Genomic DNA, 18,737 nt, shown 5'->3' on the forward strand with positions numbered 1-18,737 from the left:
ATGGTGCAATCTCGGCTCACTGCAACCTCCGCCACCCAGGTATAAGTGATTCTCCTGTCTCAGCCTCCAAAGTAGCTCGAATTACAGATATGTGCCACCACATCTAATTTTTTTTTTTTTTTTTTTTTAGTAGAGATGGGGTTTCACCATGTTAATCAGGCTGGTCTCGAACCCCTGATCTCAGGTGATCCACCTGTCTCAGCCTCCCAGTGCTAGGATTACAGGAGTGCGCCACGAAACCCGGCTATTTTTTTTTTTTAATTTACAAAAAAAATGTTAAGGCGGTTATGGACATATTACATTAATGGAAAGTATTTATTTCCCTCTAGGCGGTTAATCCTAGACAATAAGCATTGTTTATTTAATAGATTCTATCTTAAATCAAATTTTATTCTGTTTTGCAATGTTTAAAAAAATTATTTAAACTAAAATATATTAATATATAATGCAACATCATTAGTATAGTAGTAGTAAGAAAATTCTCGGTTTATGTTAGCTTTGTATCAGACACGGTGCTATGCTGTTTACATGGGTTGTCTAATTTTATCTTCACAATAACTCTGTGAATTGCTTCCCCATTTTGCTATTATGAATAAGGCAGCCATACCAGTTTTTACATTGACATTTCCTCTTAAATTACAGTTGTTTGGAATGTTTTATAAAATATAAGTACCTGGTGCAAGAGCACAAACAATTTTATAGTTTTTTTTAACATACTGCCAAACCGACCTCCAAAAAGACTACCCATTTTACAATACTTCTTGAAGTGACTGAGACTACCATTTCTTCACAAACCAACTAAAACTTCTTCACAGTGATGTGCACTTACTAGCAAAGCTGACCATTTTTTCTGTTGTCTGGGCTTTTTCATAGATAGAAGAGTTGGCTGCTCTAAGTCTTATTAATTAACACTATCAGCAATTTAATTATTGACCTATGACTGTTACAACACATCAGTTATTTGTATATTTGGTATATATCCATCTTTTATTTGTACCTTCCTTTAATTTGCTTCTCTACTCTTCAGAAATCTTTTCTCTTTGTATCATTAAACCCGCATCAACTTCTCAACAAAAATCTCAACTGCCTGAATAGTTACACATTTGTCCCCCATCTACAGTAGGTTTAAATACAGCTTTTCAGTTTTCTAGCTTACGTATTTTATATTTCAATGCTTATTTATCTTTTATTACTTCATTTATCAATGTTCAACAATGGTACCTTTGTAAGTTGTTTCAAGCCTGGTAAGATGAATCACTTACCATTGCTTATTACTTTTCCCTTATATTTTTTTGTGTTCTCCAGTGTTATTTTTCTATGTAAACCTTCTCTTTTCTTTTCAACTTGGAGACACTTTCTCACATCACCAATCATGGACTATTTTTGAGTGAACTATGTGTGGCTATGTCTTATAGTTCCTTAGGAAAACAGCACTGCTGAGTGACTATGGGATCCTATGCAAAACTTCAATCTTTGGTCATAGCATTAGGAGATCCTGGCTTCACGGTCCTAGAAGGTCTCTTTGATATATCCTATATATAAACTTTTCTACCACTATACTCTATTCCAGAAGATTACAAACGAATCTTAATATGGATTCAATCAAATCTATAAACAGACTTTAGAGAAAACAGTATTATTAATATTATCATCATATTGTAGAAAGCCTTCCCACACACAGAAGCAGAATAATTCTCCCAAACGGGAAGTACTGCAATTAAAAAAAAAAAAAAACCCAGGTTGGACACACTGGCTCATATCTGTAATCCTAGCACTATGGGAGGCTGAGGCAGGAGGATTGCTTGAGGCCAAGAGTCCAAGACCAACTTGGCCAACAGAGCAAAACCCCATTAAAAAAAGGCCTAAGTGTTCTATATTTTTTTAAAAAAGAAAGAAAGAAAGAAAGGCTGGGAGAGGTGGTTCGCATCTGTAATCCCAGCACTTTGGGAGGCGGAGGTGGCTGGATCACCTGAGATCAGGAGTTCGAGACCAGCCTGGCCAACATGGAGAAGTCCCGTGTCCACTAAAAATACAAAAATTAGCTGGGCGTGGTGGTGGGTGCCTATAATCCCAGCTACTCGGGAGGCTGAGGCAGAACTGCTTGAACTTGGGAGGTGGAGGCTGCAGTGAGCTGAGATCATTTTAGCCTGAGCAACAAGAGTAAAACTCTGCCTCAAAAACAAAAAAACAAAAAAACAAAAAAACCAACCAAACAGGAAACGAATATTGTTTCTCTCTATAGCAAGATTTTTCTCTTCATAACAACAAGCTTTAAAGAAGTTTAATGACCTAACACTTATAAACAATTTAAATGAATTTGTAGCACTAACAACCATCATAAAAAATTTACCAATTAGTTAATTAAGATCCTACTAAATCTTTTAAATCTTTCATTTCCACAAATGTTTGATTTTTCAAAATACGTTTAAATGTTTAGAGAACTTGAATTTCACAGAAATGGTTGTATGCCTTAGTTTACTGAAATCTTAGGGTTTTACTTAAGCCAATAACATTGCCAAGACTAAAGCCCTTATATTTATTTGTTCAACAACTAACTGCTTACTAAGTGCTGTAAGTTTACAATGTATTAGGTGCTGATAATAACAAAATATATAAGAAACCAGGTTTACCCTCCTCAAGCTGGAAGTACAGTGGTAGAGAGATAAACACTCAACAGTAATGGTTTACCCTCCCCCAAAAAAGAATGGTTCCCACAAAAGATATGTGTGTAAAGTGGGCAAAACAGTACGAGGAAGTAGGAGATTATTGGGGGGTTTGAAGAAAAAAAGGAAGGGCATTCTAGACAAAAACAAAGGAAGGGTGCATATCAAGAAACAGAATTCACACCAGAATTTCCCTCAGGTAATGACACTACAATCTGCTAATGTAAAATAAAAACAAGGGCCAGGCATAGTAGCTCATGCCTGTAATTCCAACACTTTGGGAGGCCAAGGCGGGGGGATCACTTGAGGCCAGGAGTTCAAGACCAGCCTGGGCAACATGGCAAAACCCTGCCTCTATTTGGCGGGGGATTAGCCAGGCATGGTGGTGAGTGCCAGCTACTGGGGAGACTGAGGCAAGAGGATCACTTGAGCCCAGCAGGTTGAGGCTGCAGTGAGCTGTGGTTGCATCACTGCACTCCAGGCAGGGTGACAGAGCTAAACCTTGTCTCAAAATAAAATAAAAACCAGGGAATCATTTAACTCTCTCTCTTCCCTTACCCTAAAGATTTGGTCAATCACCAACACATGTTTTGAATCACCACCTTCTGGTGTCTGCACTTGATTCTGCCTTCACTTAGTATTCCAAAATGTCAGAAGAGAAATCAAGGTGGATATGGAATGTATGTCCCAAAGAGTGACCTTGATGACCTCTGCACTCTTTGTTATAGAGAATAATAAACAAACCAGAGGATGGGAAGAATCAAGAAACACAGCACGGGCAATGGCTTCAAGAAATGCAGTAATGAGAGGGGGAAAGATGAAGACCCAGGGGACAGGGATTTCCCCTGTGTAGTTCTGGACACCTACACATGGATATGCTACAGGGAAGAATTCAGTAAAAGAAAAAAGATAGAAGATTTAACTAAGAGAAAAAATAATTCAAAGAGTAAAGTTTCAGAACAGGATGAAGAACAAAGGTAAAGAAGTTAGTCTTGGAAAGAAGCAAGGACACAGCTTCTTCTGAAAAACAAGAAACAAAAAATGAGATGAATAGAAATCTGAAAAAGTTCACAAGTTTGGGAGAGGAAAGTTGAGAGAGACCACACTACATATTTTCTTTGTGGTATAAAGTCATGGGGAAGGTGTACTGACTGCAAGGATGATTTCAACTTTCTCCTAGGAAGCACCATATAAATATTGCAAATTTCAGGTATAAGAGCAACCCAAAAAGTAAATAACATTTTCTTAATGTACAAAAACTACCTGTTATGGAACGCAGTTTTTCCTTTCATGCTCATTTCACTGCTATCACTTCTGAAACAATGCCAAGTGAGCATCCTTCAAATATAATATTTAGTATGAAATATAGAATTCTGAAGTCTAGAAAACAATAGAGATTACAAAGAGGTGGGACAGTAAGTTTTAGTTAACTAGAAAATACATAAATGTGATTTACCTCTCGTATTTCGTGGCCAGCTCCTCTGTATGATTGCAAGTCCTCCAAGATGCCTTCTGCATCTTTTAATACTACATTCACCTGATTATAAATTTCCTTCTCAGACTCTGTAGGCTGGGCATCTAAATAGCAGGAAAGCACAAGAAAATTTACAGTGACATGAATTTTTTTAAATACATGTGTAACTATAAGCAATTAACAACCCAAATTTCCAAAGATGAGTTAATTCTAGTTAATGTTAACTTTGAACTTTTTAAGGAAAGACTAATACTTTTTCCATAGTTCTACATTTAAATGACTAGTTTCAAGTTTATAGATATTACAGAAAACAAGGGAACACCAAACATTATTAACTTAGTTTAAGTTCCAAATTAGGACTTGGTGTATTAAACCAATCTGATAATTATAATTAAAATTTTTAATTGTGATAGTTTTAACAATCACTTTTTCTACTACATCCATCACTATCACTGTAAATGCATCAGAAATGATAGATTTTAATGCAAAAGAAAGCCTACTAAAACATGTTGCTTATCTATAGTTTAAGACGAACTATTTTCATTTTCCTATAAAGTTCATTTTACTTTTAATGACTGAGTTTTGATATAAAAAAGTAAAAAACTTTAAAAGAATAGTTTTTAGGTGCTCACCCCCTTTGCCAGGAATCACTGGAAAGTGTCTCAACATAAATACTATAGGTTAAAGAAGGGAGGATATATATATTTAACAACAAACCCAAGAGAGTATCACTGAACTATTCTGTTGGTGAATACAAGGTCAAGAATCCTATGCAGAGGAGTTCAAGTTATAAAACTGCTCCACAATTACTCAGCTGCTGAAAACCAGACACTTTAAGCTACACTACAACACTATTACTGAAATTTTGAAATACTAAAGAAAATCTGAGTTCCTACACACTTGGGAGTAAGAGAAAAATGAAGGAAGAATTACAGTTATAAAAAGCAGAATCAAGGACACAAAATATGGGCATTTTCACCACCTGTGGTGTTAGCTGCAAAACATATGTTAATGAATGACTAAATCTGGATTTCTCTCTGCTTGACTCAAGTTAACAGAAATCTTGCTTTTAATAATACTGGTCATTTGTTTCTCTAAGGACAAATCTTTTATATTTTAAGAAAAAAGGTGGACTCTAAGAGGAAATGAAGGTTTCTTCATAAATCTTTCCAACTAAGCCACATTCAGCACCACAGGTAAGGCATAAAGCACGTAAAATCATAAACATTTGATTATCATGTTATAGAGAAAAATGGCAGAATTCCTCTATGCTAAAATTTTCTCTTATGAGGGAAAAGGAATCAGTACGAATTTAAGATGAAGTAAGAACGTTTTTAACACTATCACACTGGTCTTTAAGTTTAAAAATATTTTAACAAACAAAAAAGAAGGTTTTTGGTAAATCTTTGTCTACGAATCATATAAAATTAGTTAACTAGACTTTTCTGCTCCTTTTCACCTCACCACAAATACACAATGACTTCTTTATTCCTTTACTTAGAACACTGTAAAGAAACTTTGTTACACATGAAACTGGGAGTAAAGATCCCTAAAAACTATAACTTTATTTTGTGCTTGGAGCAAGTAATAATTCAATTCTACCTATTAAACCTACCAAATAGTAAAAAATATACAACATATTTTTTAAAAATTCAATAATTACATTACCAAATGTTAGACTCAACATATGTAAAACAGTACTACAGCAACAATAAAGTAACATTCATAAGTCAACTTAAGAATGTGATCTGTTCCCTTATTTTTCAAATTTCTTTTCAGAAATCATTTTTTTAGGAAGAAAATACTGTGACAAAATAATTACACAAGAGGAGCCAATTGAAAAATTAAAAAAACTCTCTATCCAAGGCTAGAAAGGTATTATTACTAGGAACAAATACTGATATTGCAACTAAATGGTTAGCTTTCTTATAGATCAAGCTTTGTTATTTAGCAGGAATAATTTACTGCTAAATATTTTACATTTAGCCAGACCATATTTTCCAATGTAATAGTCAGACATACACTCTTTTTAAAAAAACACACTTCATAACTTTTATACTTACATCAGATGCAGTGGAGAAAAATATGTTTTACATGCAAAAAACGACAGTCTTACACTTTTTCATATGGAATTGTGAAACTACAGACATAACATCAATAGTAGACACGTATCTAGTTTGAATTCATGAAGTGGGAATTCATGACAAAGGACAACAGTTTAGCTATTATATATCAAAGGTATCTGTGAAGTTTGAAAATGCTAGACTATGTATTTTAGGTGTGGTGACTAGCTGTTAACATAAAAATGTGACACTGAGACTTAACATACAAACGAAACATTATCAAGTAGACTTAAGTAGACCTTGTAAGTGGTTAATAACTAGTAAAGGTTTAATAAGTACCAAGAAATTTAAAAATAGAGGAGAAGATTTAAGTTTCCCTTTAGGGTGAGAAAAACACCCAGCACCACAATGATTGAACATTTTTTAGACTGTCACAGGAAAGTCACATTTATAATTTTGAAAGCTGCTGAAGACTGCTGTAGAAATGAAGACAAACAGAAAATAGCAGACAAGTAAGCACTACTTTACTGAAAGCAAGTCATGCAAAAGGGTGAAATACTAGGAAGGGGGAAAAGCTATATAAAATAAAGCTTTTTATTTATTTATTTATTTTTCAAAAAACGGTACTATATAATGCAACCAAGACTTGTCACTTTGATTTTCCATAGAAAAAAATGGCTTTACTATTAAAAAAAAAAAAAAAAAGTACCATTTAGTCAGCTTACAAAAGGACATTCAAAATTGCAAAATAATGTATCTACTACTGAGAGTAGTAGACATACTACTCATCAAGCCTAGTTTTTAAAGCTGTTCAAGGGAAATTAAGGCATGTTTCAACTGTTCTCATTGAAGGTAAATTAAAAATTTTAGTAACTTCACACTAATTTCCTATAGGGTGGAGGGTAGAAAAAGAGTCACTAAATATAACTGCTAAAATTGAAGTCATTATAATATAAAAAGAAGGAAGGACTAACTATGAAATGAAAAAATAAAAAGTCAACATAAAAATTATAATTGTGATAAGGGGTCTTTCTGCTTTAATTTTACATTAATTCATTTAATAAACCTATGCAATCTATCCCTGTAAGTTACATCAAGACAGAGACTAGAATGTAGAGTATGTACCACTGGTACATATGTAAACTCAGTTCCTAGATTTTCTATAATACATTTTGAATGAATGAGAGGGTAGAGAGACATAAATAAGTCTCCAGCATGAATTAAAGGAGACTACTATGCTTTTTGATCCCTGAATAAATATCATCCTATATCATTTAAAAAAAAATAAGAAAGATGACACCAGAATAAAGATATTTCAAAGTACAGGGCAAAACCAACTGAAACTATGCAAGAGATAATTGAAAAAATTAGAGTAGGTCCCAATATTTCTAAGTGATAAGGGGGAAACAAGTAACACAAAGGACACAAGGAATAGAGGAAATGCATGACTCAATGGAAAGGCACTATAACAGAATCAGAGAAAATATATTCTATTTCTCCCGTAACAAATGACTACCTCTATTTACTCTCCTACTCTGATCTACCTGGAGGTAAGTAAATCAAGTTTAAAAAATACATACTGAACTTCTATCATTTAAAAAGCACTATGCTAAGATTGGGAAAGGACACAAAAATAAATAAAAGTCACTTTTCTCCCAAGAACTAGAATTTAGTGAGCTAGAAGATACAGAAGTTACTTAGGCTAGAGATTTGTCATTAGAATAAGCTATAAATTAACACTGTTGTTATAAAATAGGAAATTCCAACAACTAGAAGAGTATACAGGCCCCCATTCAGTGTTGTTTTTTTTTTTCCAAAGACAGTCTCACTCTGCTACTCAAGGTGGAGTGCAGTGGAGCAATCACAGCTCACTGCAGGGCCATGCGTCACTATTCCCAGCTAATTTAAAAAAAATTTTTTTTGTACAGATAGAGTCTTGCCATGTTGCCCAGTCTGGCCTCAAACTCCTGACTCAAGTGATCCTTTTGCTGTGGCCTCCCAAAGTGCTGAAATTACAGCCATGAGCCACTGAACCTAGCTCGACTGAGTGCTTTTTATACGCTGTCAATAGCATAACTGCTGCCAAATTTTATGGAGCAATTTTGGGCTTATGTTTTAACTGAACTATTATTAAATAAAAACAAAATAAAATCTTATCATCTAGGAGTAATCTGTTCTAAGGAAAAAAATCCTTCTATCAAGAGTAAACATTCGACTGAATACAGACTTAACATTTCATGCCTTAAGGTCTCTGTCCATGTTGTTCCTTCTTTCTACTGTCCTTCACTATATTAGTTCAAAACATTCTAATTCACTCTCCAAAAACCAATTCAAACATCACCATCAGAAAGTCTTCCATAATGGGCCAGGTGCAGTGGCCCACACCTGTAAACCCAGCACTTTGGGAGGCCGAGGTGGGTGGATCACCTGAGGTCAGGAGTTTGAGACCAGCCTGGCCAACATGGTGAAACCCCATCTCTACTAAAAATACAAAAAATTAGTTGGGTGTGGTGCTGCATGCCTGTAATCCCAGCTACTCAGGAGGCTGAGGCAGGAGAATCGCTTGAACCCAGAATGTGGAGGATGCAGTGAGCCAAGATCATGCCATTGCACTCTAGCCTGGGTGACAAGAGTGAGACTCCGTCTCAAAAAAGAAAAAAAAAGGGTCTTCCATGATGATTCTCATTCTACTTACTGCCATTTAAAGTTAGTATCTTCATAAGGTACATGTTGAAAATGAATAAGTAAAACTATGAGTTTTCTGGCTGGTGGGCATCTGTAATTCCAGTTACTTTTGGGGACTGAGGTGAGAGGGTCACTTGAGCCTGGGAGGTCAAAGCTGCAGTGAGCCGAGATCATGCCACTGCACTCCAGCCTGGGCGACAGAGACTGACCCTGTCTCAAAAACAAAACAAAACAAAATTATGAGCTTTCGTTTCTATCCTCTCCTACTAGATTGAGAGCTCCCAGCACGTATGGGTTGTATCTTAGTTCTATTTTGCATCCCCAGCACCTACTGGCTGGTATACAGGAGGCAAGGCATAAATGTATGTTGAACTGAAGTGAAAAACAGTTACGGGGGTCGTGAGAGGAGTAGTAAGTTAAGGGAATAATGATTTACTTTAAAGACAATCTTAATTTTGTAAACTACAAGATTCCATTAAATTACATTTCAAATGCACTAGAATATATCATTTGTATATAACATGATACAAATAGCCAGGTAATCTGCATGAATTATTTCTATAGTTACCCAACTGTAGAGACATATTGGGATAGACTTAACCAATCAGATTAATAGAAATAGTAAAACTAAATTACTCTGGTGACATGAATATTAAAGTGCACCTAGAAATAAACAATGTAGTACTAATTACTCTATCAAAAATAATGTGGCTTTATTTTAAGTTATTGAGAACTAGCAGATCAACAATGTTGGCAGTTTTGAGTCTGGTATAAAGCAGTATACAACAGTTTAAGAGAGCACCCATCTGATGGGCCAAGGTCACTGTAGTAGCTTAATGATAAGGTAAGCTTTTACAAATGCATATTTCCAAAAAGAAGAAAAATATAGAAATGGACTGGAGATTAAATTAAGATAATGCCAATGTTAGAATCAAAAGAAAATGTATCTAAAAATCTAAATAAGAAATAACAATGGGTAAACTCTACTTTGGTATACAGTATGTCGCCACTAAATTTCATTTATAGTATACCAGTAAGTATAAAACCAAAAGATCTACATTGGCTGATATAGGCAACAATATCTGCCTTTACAGTTAACATTTATATGTACTTCTGCATTATTGGTTATTATTGTTGTTTGCAATTTTTACCTTTTCCTGTCACTATTATTAAATTATAGTAATGTATCGGGTGCGGTAGCTCACATCTGTAATCCCAGCACTTTGGAAGGCCAAGGTGGGTGGATCACTTGAGCTCAGGAGTTTGAGACCAGCCTGGGCAACACGGTGAAACTCCATCTCTACCAAAAATATGAAAAATTAGCAGGGCTTGGTGGCATGTGCCTGTAGTCCCAGCTACTCTGGAGGCTGAGGTGGGAGGACCCCTTGAGCCAGGTAGGCAGAAGTTGCAGTGAGCTAAGATCGTACCACTGCACTCCAGCCTGGGTGACAGGGCAAGACCTCGTATCAAAAAAAAAAAAAAAAAAAGTGTGTGTGTGTGTATGTGTGTATAAAATGATCCAAACACTCCCACAGATTGGAAAGCCAAGACCAAGTAATCTTTTAAATACTACATTTAAATTCATGCTTCTCACTTGACCGTAATATAACACTAGGTTTACAAAAAGATCAAGTGCCAAGTCTTGAACAAGATCTTGACTGTATCAAAGTCAAGATTCTGTAAATGTAAGGAATTTGAGACAAAGAGGAAAAGGGAGACAGAACGGCAGAAAAAGACACAAGACCAAGTTTGAAACAGATGCAAATAAACTAAAATACAGCTCTAATGTAAGTTGCCTCATCTGAAAGAGTATCTTCAAGTCAGCAATCTGCTCAACATCCTCAAGCTGATTAAAAGTCATGCTAAACATGCACTTAACATAGCACTGGTAAATTGTTGAGAAGGGTCAAGAAAACTAATATTCATCTAATATATAATAGTATTTCCCCTAAAAACCCGATTTCCCCTGAAACTCAATTTCATATAGACCTGATATTGATATTACTACTCTTTACTAGCCTGTACACAGTACCCAAACTGTAACAGATTCTTTATAGAAATGGAATAAAAGTAGAAAATAACCAGAGACCACAAATTATTCTACAAAATGGAGATAGCTATAAATTGATGTGTTCATATGAACTGCCATGGTTTAAAATGGTTCATAAAATAGAATGAATTACCACATTAAATCATAAAAACTAAATTGAAGTTGGAGGAAAAGGCAGTGACTTTCTGGGGGTTTATTTTAAATGATTTATTTGTTTTGTTTTTAAAATCAGAAAACGTCTTAAATTTTAAGTATATAAAAATACGTTCAAACACTTTAACCTCAAATAAAAATATAAGGGATCACATGATTTAAAACCTAAGGAATACCTCTTCACCCTTTCCTAACAATTTTCTATTGATCAGTTAAAATAGCATCATTCACACTAAAACACCAATTTAATAATTCTTCTCAATTTGACAACCAGACAAGCTAAAGCGGTATCAACAGCCAAAAAAAGCAAAAGCTTTGCAACATGCACCGAGGTCAATGACACTTACCTGCCACTCTTAGACCATATTACAATAGGTCATGCAACATAAAACAAACAGAAGGCAAATTACTTAAAGGTCTGTGAACCCATTATTTTTCCTTTTATTTAGAGTCAGAAAAAATAAATTCCTGAAATAAATACATTCCATTTTTTTAACTTTTCAAATTATCTGCAAAGATTAAATAATTTAGGTTCACACTTACCTTTTAATATTATGCCCAAATTACTGAGCTCTGAATGGCCTTCATGAACAGATTGATAATTGAAATACTCAAATATGTACCCTAGAATAACTGAAACCTGGTCGATTTTTCTTGACTGCAATATAAGTTTTCCCCAAATACTGCTTCTATTAATAAATCTTGAGGTAGTACTTCTCCTTTCTAATATTTTTCATAAAAATGTTTTCATTAGAGAATAGATCTCAAATTACAAAATAATCTCCAACTAAGAGATATAAAATCTCTTACAAAAACTCAAAGACATTTTATCATCACAATTTAATCTATAAAACAGGACTTCCAGTTCTAGAAGGCACCAGAAATTTACTCAAACAATTCATAGCTCAGTCATGCAAAGCAGTTAAAAAGATGGCAAAGTGGAAACATTCATTTAGTGCAAGACAAACGCAGTCTACTGCAGGCAAAGAGAAATAGGTATAAAATCATCTTCTCACTTTCAAAATCAAGGAAAAAATTTGGCCCCTGCTCAAGGTCTGTGCATGTCAAAACTTTAAGAAGATTCCCCATGTTAAGGTACCTGTCAAGACAAGAATGAGAAAAGAGAAAATATCCCTTTATAAAAAAGAACATCTGAAGTTTACTTAAAGAAAAATAGTAACAGGGAAAATGTTCATTAGGCCATGAATTCATTCTTCAGGTTACCCAGACTGTGCTCTGGCAGACAGCAAATCGGGTTCTCAAGGTGTTGATATGTAGGACCTAGAGGTGAAATGTGGTTTTCCTGTACACAATGGCACAACTGATGCTCTAATTCTTCTCAAAATTCTCCCAAGACAAGTTTCATTAATGGCCTTATAATGAAAAATTCTTTAAGTATTCCAATAGTGCTAATATTCTGAAAAAGAAATTTCTGATGAAGAATTATTTACATGTAGTATTGTTAGTATAGCACTGAAACAACAATTTATTTCGAAGCCAAATATTAATACATTTGGCCACAGCTCACCTTTGCATCTCAAAACAGTATAAAACTTTCTTCCTGCATGCAATTAAATAAAGCATATATTTCTAACCAAATTTGGATTGTTAATAATCTGTGGAGGTTACGGAGAGTACTGATTCAAGATATGCAGCACAATTCTGATTTTTAAAATAAAATTATTATAGGATTATAAGCGAACATTGTTTGACATAGTCACTAAAGCATACTATTAGAATGTTCATCATAAGGCTACTTGCTTCATGGACTAATGAAAGGACAGCACTGGCTACAGACTCAACATGATTTTAGCAAATGAAAAACTAAATTATACATATGATGGTGATGTTTGCCTACGATTAAGAAAAAATCATGCAACCTTCGTTTGATTCCCATGTTTAATTAACAAATATTCTGGCTGGCCTTCACTGTGGTGAGTATAATTCATCTTTCACCTTTACCATTATGCACCAGCTGTGAAGGGCTAAAGAGACTTACTTTCAAAGTCCAAGAAAAAATGTGCTGCATTGTGGTCTATGTCCCTGGTTAGCACCTTAATGAGATTACCCATGCCAGCAAACCTAAAAATAAAAATGGCAACATCATTTAGTTCCAGTAAAAAATTTTAAGCAGAGGCCTGGGATTTGGCAAAGGCTGGCTTGCTCATAATTATCAACAGGTGCAGGTTTATATGCTTTTGGCACTGAGAATTTGGAACAACAAAAGCACATTTGGCTCTGAGTTTATAGTTCCTGTCCCTCTTTTCCACATATCAAAAAAATTACATAAAGCAAGATGGGAAAAAAGATTAGATTTTGACATGTTACTCCTTTAAAATTTTTGAGGCATATATTTCTCAATTTAAATTAACAGCAAAACTAGATTTCTCAAATAAGTAAATACAGAAACCATTTTTTTAAACAATAGGGATATTTTCCTTCTTGCAGAGTCAAATCCTATTGGGAATACAAAGAAGAAAGTATTCAAACCACATTTAACCATTAAAGCCTAAAGAAAGTTATCAATTAATGACCCATCTAAAAAAACTTTACCACACATAAAATATTTTTAATATCTTCTATCTCTTAAGATTAATCAAACTTTTATTATTTAACTCTTAGACTGAATAATCAACTCTATACAACTATACCATGTATGGAACTTAAAAGTTAACACAGCAAACAAGCACAACAGGGAGCCAGCAATTATCACAACTTAGTAGGTTTGCAGAGGGAAAAAAGTGAAAATACGGCATTGGCATAAATGTTGCCCAAGATCTCCATAATACAGTGAGGATGAAAGTGGGAAATGGGGTCAGAAACACCCAGGAAACCAGGTTCAACCCTCGAAGGTAGAGTAACAAAAGGGGAGGCAAACTATGGTATCACGGCTACCCACATCCTCCTCCCTCCAACTGCTGTACTTTTCCTCCAATTGCTATGTGTTTTTCTCCAAAGATCCCGTTGCTGGCAAATGTAAATAAAGCAAAACATAAAACAATATTTTTATTGAGAAAAAAAGACAACTTGCCACTCACTCTCATTGTAAGAAGCTTGAAAAAAGTTACACTTCCTGTCACCTGTGGCATCCCCTTCTTCCACCTACTCTCCAACATCAGCATATGTTTCTAACTGTAAGCGTCCCGTGAGGAAATAAATATGAGTGTGTAACAGTTACTTGCTTTAGTGGTCAAAGTCCGATGTACGGAGACAAAAATTTCTTATAAAATGTTAAAAGCAATCTAATTTATTCACATGTGGTAAGTACTGAATGGTTCTTCCCTTTCGAAACAATATTCCTCCAATGGGGGAGGTGGAGATCTATCTTCTTTTTATATTAATATTTTTATTACACAGAATTTCAAGGGCCTGATTTTGTACAATACTTTACACAAATGGATTAGGTGACATTAAGCTAAGAGGGAAATATTTAGTATTTCATCTTAATTACCTTACACATTGTAACACATTTAATAATATCAAGCTTTTATATTAAAGGAAAGGATAAACATTTTTCCTAAATCATCACACCCAAATAATAACCTCAAATTGGTTACTAAAGTTATACAATAGATGTTGGAAGAAACCATTTGGAAGTAGCATACTTCACAGCTTTAATTTTTAAAAGCTTTCCAACATATATGGAATGACTGTTTCCAAACATATATAAATTTTCTCACTAACAAGAACTGAGACCAAATACACAAAAAATTACCTAGTGGTATCAATACTGCAACTACAGATGAAAAATATATCATGAGAAAGGACTATAATTACATTTAGTAGGAAAAAAGCAGCACACCATTTGGTTTTAGGAGTTTAATCTATGGAATCAAACCAGAAATTGGACTCCAGCTTAGTAGCTGTTTGACCTTAAGGATGGTAGTTAACCCTTCTGGGGACTCATTTCTTGATTGGTAAAATGCAGGTAATTTTAGTAACTATCTTAAATTCCTATTATGAGTGTTAAGTGAGATTAAGCACTGACTCAGCTTAGTGTCTGGCACACAGAAAACATTTAATAAATATTGGCTGTTGCTGTAATTGAAACCTAAATATCACAAAATAACCTTTTAAAAGTAATAATGGCTCTATTTCTTTTAATATAAACCTGAGTCCTTATCAACACATTCCAATGTTATAAATTAGAACAAAACCCATATTTGTCAAGAATATTGCTGAAATGTTGTCCTAAAATTAGTTCTATTAACAGGAAACCATCATCAGGTATGCATGGAGAAGAGGGAGATTAGGCTTCCTTACCTTTTTACCTGTATGCACACAGTCCAACCTTGGGAAAAATTTTGGAACTAGCCAGGTATGTCTGCTCCATTGTCCTACAGCTCCTTCTGTAAACTTCTTCCTCTGTATATGGTTCTTCTTTCCAGGCACTCAAGGCTAATGTGATCCTCCCCTCCTCATACTTGGGAGTATGACCACTACATCAGACTTCGTCCTGACCTACTTACTCTCATAAGGATTGAGAATTTCTTGCCTATTTATCCCATACACAGACACTTAGTTTGAAAATGGCTCAGTTGGCTGGGCACGGTGGCTCATGCTTGTAATGTCAGCACTTCGGGAGACCAAGGTGGGCAGATCACGAGGTCAGGAGTTTGAGACCAGCCTGGCCAACACAGTGAAACCCCGTCTCTACTAAAGGAGGTGGCGGTTGCATGGAGCCAAGATCACACCGCTGCACACTCTAGCCTAGGCAACAGAGCTAGATTCCCTCTCAAAAAAAAAAAAAAAAAGGAAATGGCTCAGTTTATCTAACACAGTGTTTCTCAGTCTCAGCACTATTAACATTTTGGTCTGAGGAGTTCTTTTGTTATAGAAGTCTGTCTCACATTGCAGGAAATACAGCAGCATCTTGGGTTTCAATCCACTAGATACCAGTAGCTACCCCCCATACAAGCTGTGACAATTAAAAATGTCTCTAGATACTGCCAAATGTCTCCTAGGGGCAAAATCACCCGACTGAGAATCACTACAACAACTGTTGTCCAGTGCAAAACTTCGCTCTACCACATAGCACACAGGACAGATGCTACATAGGCAGCACATAGCACAATGTCTCTTTGAACAAAAACTCATGCAATTTTCAAAGCTCTAAAAACAGTCCCATTATAACATTATCGGTTCTCCTATCCTTTATAAGAATAAACAAAAAATTAAAACCATAACCCTATCTTGCTATATTTTAACCTGGCCAAAAATCAAACAAACAAACAAACAAACAAACCCTCCTGTCCTCTCACTGTGACTGTTTTCAACTAATATGACAGTGGTTAATCATCAGCTTAGGTGGGACCAGACTGCCTGGGTCTGAAACCCAGCTCTGCCACTTCCAAGCTTTGTGACTTTAGTCAAGTGTTTTTTAACTTCTCCATTCCTCAGTTTTCTCATGTGTAAAAGGTGCATATTAATAATATTCACCTCAGAGGGTTCCTAAAATCATTAAATGGGTTAAAATAAGCACCACATTTAGCTCCATACCTGGCAGTTTATTTACTATTACTGTTGCAGCTGTCAGAGCAACCTAACGACGGGCTCTGTTCCCAGCAGCAGAACTTATGGAATGTGAGGCGTGGGCGGATGTGGCAGTCATACTTCCTGCCACAGAGGATGGCAGTCTGTCACAAGAGAATGAACCAATATTACAGTGCAAAGTCTCAGAAAGTGTCCTGGAGTCATTAATTTCCATTCATTCCTGAGTTCCAGCTGTCACTTCTTTCAGTCCAGTTGCTTGATTTTCCTCTGGTTTTAAGATACCCTAGTTTTTTTAAACCAATATCCCTTTTAGCTGTTGAGCTGGATTTCTGCCATCTAAAGGAGACTAGTAAGATTTCTAAGTTTTGGATGAATAAATACATTTGATATGAAAGATACCAAAGGATTTAAGACTTTTTTTGAGACAGGGTTTCACTCTTGTTGCCCAGACTGGAGTGCAATGGTACGTTCTTGGCTCACTGCAACCTCCGCCTCCCAGGTTCAAGTGATTCTCCTGCCTCAGCCTCTCGAGCAACCGGGATTACAGGCATGCACCACCACACCCGGCTAATTTTGTATTTTTAGTAGAGACAGGGTTTCTCCATGTTGGTCAGGTTGGTCTTGAACTCCCAGCCTCAGGTGATCCACCCGCCTCGGCCTCCCAAAGTGCTGGGATTACAGGTGTGAGCCACCATGCTCAGCCAGATTTAAGATTTTAAAGCAGACTATATAAAAACTAACCCAAAACACTATTAATATATTTTAGAGGTAAAAAATATTATCACTTAGAATAATAAACTAAGTCTTACTATCTGAATTTAGAAGGAAAAAGCTAAAGAATCCTCTTTCAAATTATTTTCTATTGTAATCTTTAGATTTAAACTAAATATTGTATTTACTAAATAAGCTAAAAATAAATTTAACACAAATTTAATACACAGAAACCAGACACGGTTTACCTCAAGAGTTGTCCTATTTCTGGTGGAATTTTTTTTACTATGAGCCCTTACATTAGACATTTGTTTCCACGTTGACAACTTATCTGGAAAGGAACACGCCCTTCCTGGCCGGTAGTCTGTGGAATGTATTTTTAAGCTAACAAAAGGCACTTAAATACATTAGACCATTTTCCCATAAAACATTTGAAAAGAAGTTTCCTTACAGAATAATAGCCAATAGAAACAACTATACCCTACCATTACTATAATACTTCCTCTAACTTTCCAGAAACTTCCTAAGAGATGTTATTACTTCACTTACTTTTTCCTCCTCAAGGTACTTTTTAATTTTGTCTCCTCTTCCTAGAATGCTAGTCCCAAAGATTTTCCCATGACTGGCTTCTTTCCATCCTTCAGGGCTCATCTCAAAAGGTTTCTCTTTGAAGAGGCTTTTCTCTGCCAACCTCTTCAAAGGAGTTGCACCAGCTGCAGCTTCTACCAGTGATAATCTTCTACCTACTGCTTCACCCAATTTATTTCTTAAGCATATTTATCACAATCTGATTTTGTCTTAATTGTTTAGTGTCAGTTTTCCTCACATCCAGCTTATAAACGTATTAAAGATTTGTGAGTGGCCAGTGAGAAGGAGGGGGAGGAAAGAAAAGTAACAAACACACTGACCAGCTTCACTTTAAATCAGGGTTTCTTAAACTCAGCAATACTAACATTTTAATGTACTATTCTTTGAGGGACTGTCTAGTGCCTTGTAGGCTTGTTTAGCAATATTCTGGGCCTCTGCCCACTAGATACCTCTTATCACCCCTGCTCTCAGCTGTGACAACCAATAACGCCTCCAGACATTGTCAAATGTCCCCTGGGAGGCAAAACTGCCTGTTGTTGAAAGCTGCTGCTTTTAACATATTACCTCCAACCTGAAGTGCACCCTCAGTTTGCTACCTCACTCAATCTCCTCTCCCACTTTCCCAGGTGATTATTCCACACATTTAAAAAATTCTTACCTTCCTCATGATCTCTTCAAAAAAAAAAAAAAAGAAGAAGAAGAAGAAGAAAACCACAAAACCCCAACAACCCATCCTCCATTCTCACTTGCAGGAAATGACCTCACTGTATTTTTCACACACAACACACAGAAGCATCTATCTTTTCTACCACCCTCTCTTTAGTAACCACACACCCACCCTCTGTACCTGTTTCCTG

At 35.6% G+C, this 18,737-nt stretch overlaps 1 protein-coding gene across 25 annotated transcripts in view; it reads right to left on the reverse strand.

The window, feature by feature from the left end:
* The window catches only part of FAM49B (family with sequence similarity 49 member B), a 172,462-nt gene that overhangs the window by 25,240 nt on the left and 128,485 nt on the right, over positions 1–18,737 (reverse strand). For 11 of the 25 annotated variants that reach the window (XM_017962310.1, XM_021942617.1, XM_017962309.3 and 8 more), the window contains 2 exons: positions 12,105–12,187; positions 4,120–4,241 (listed from right to left, as the gene is read on the reverse strand). In XM_017962310.1, the coding sequence (XP_017817799.1) occupies positions 4,120–4,241; positions 12,105–12,177 (195 nt within the window). In that variant the 5' untranslated portion in view covers positions 12,178–12,187. Of the gene's footprint in view, positions 1–3,926; positions 4,008–4,119; positions 4,242–11,435; positions 11,444–12,104; positions 12,188–13,087; positions 13,171–18,737 lie in introns of those variants that run through there. The other 14 variants (XM_021942619.1, XM_017962313.3, XM_017962311.2 and 11 more) reach the window with 6 other exon arrangements.

This window comes from Papio anubis, chromosome 8 (genome assembly GCF_008728515.1).
Source record: "Papio anubis isolate 15944 chromosome 8, Panubis1.0, whole genome shotgun sequence".
NCBI classification, from domain to species: Eukaryota; Metazoa; Chordata; class Mammalia; order Primates; family Cercopithecidae; genus Papio; species Papio anubis.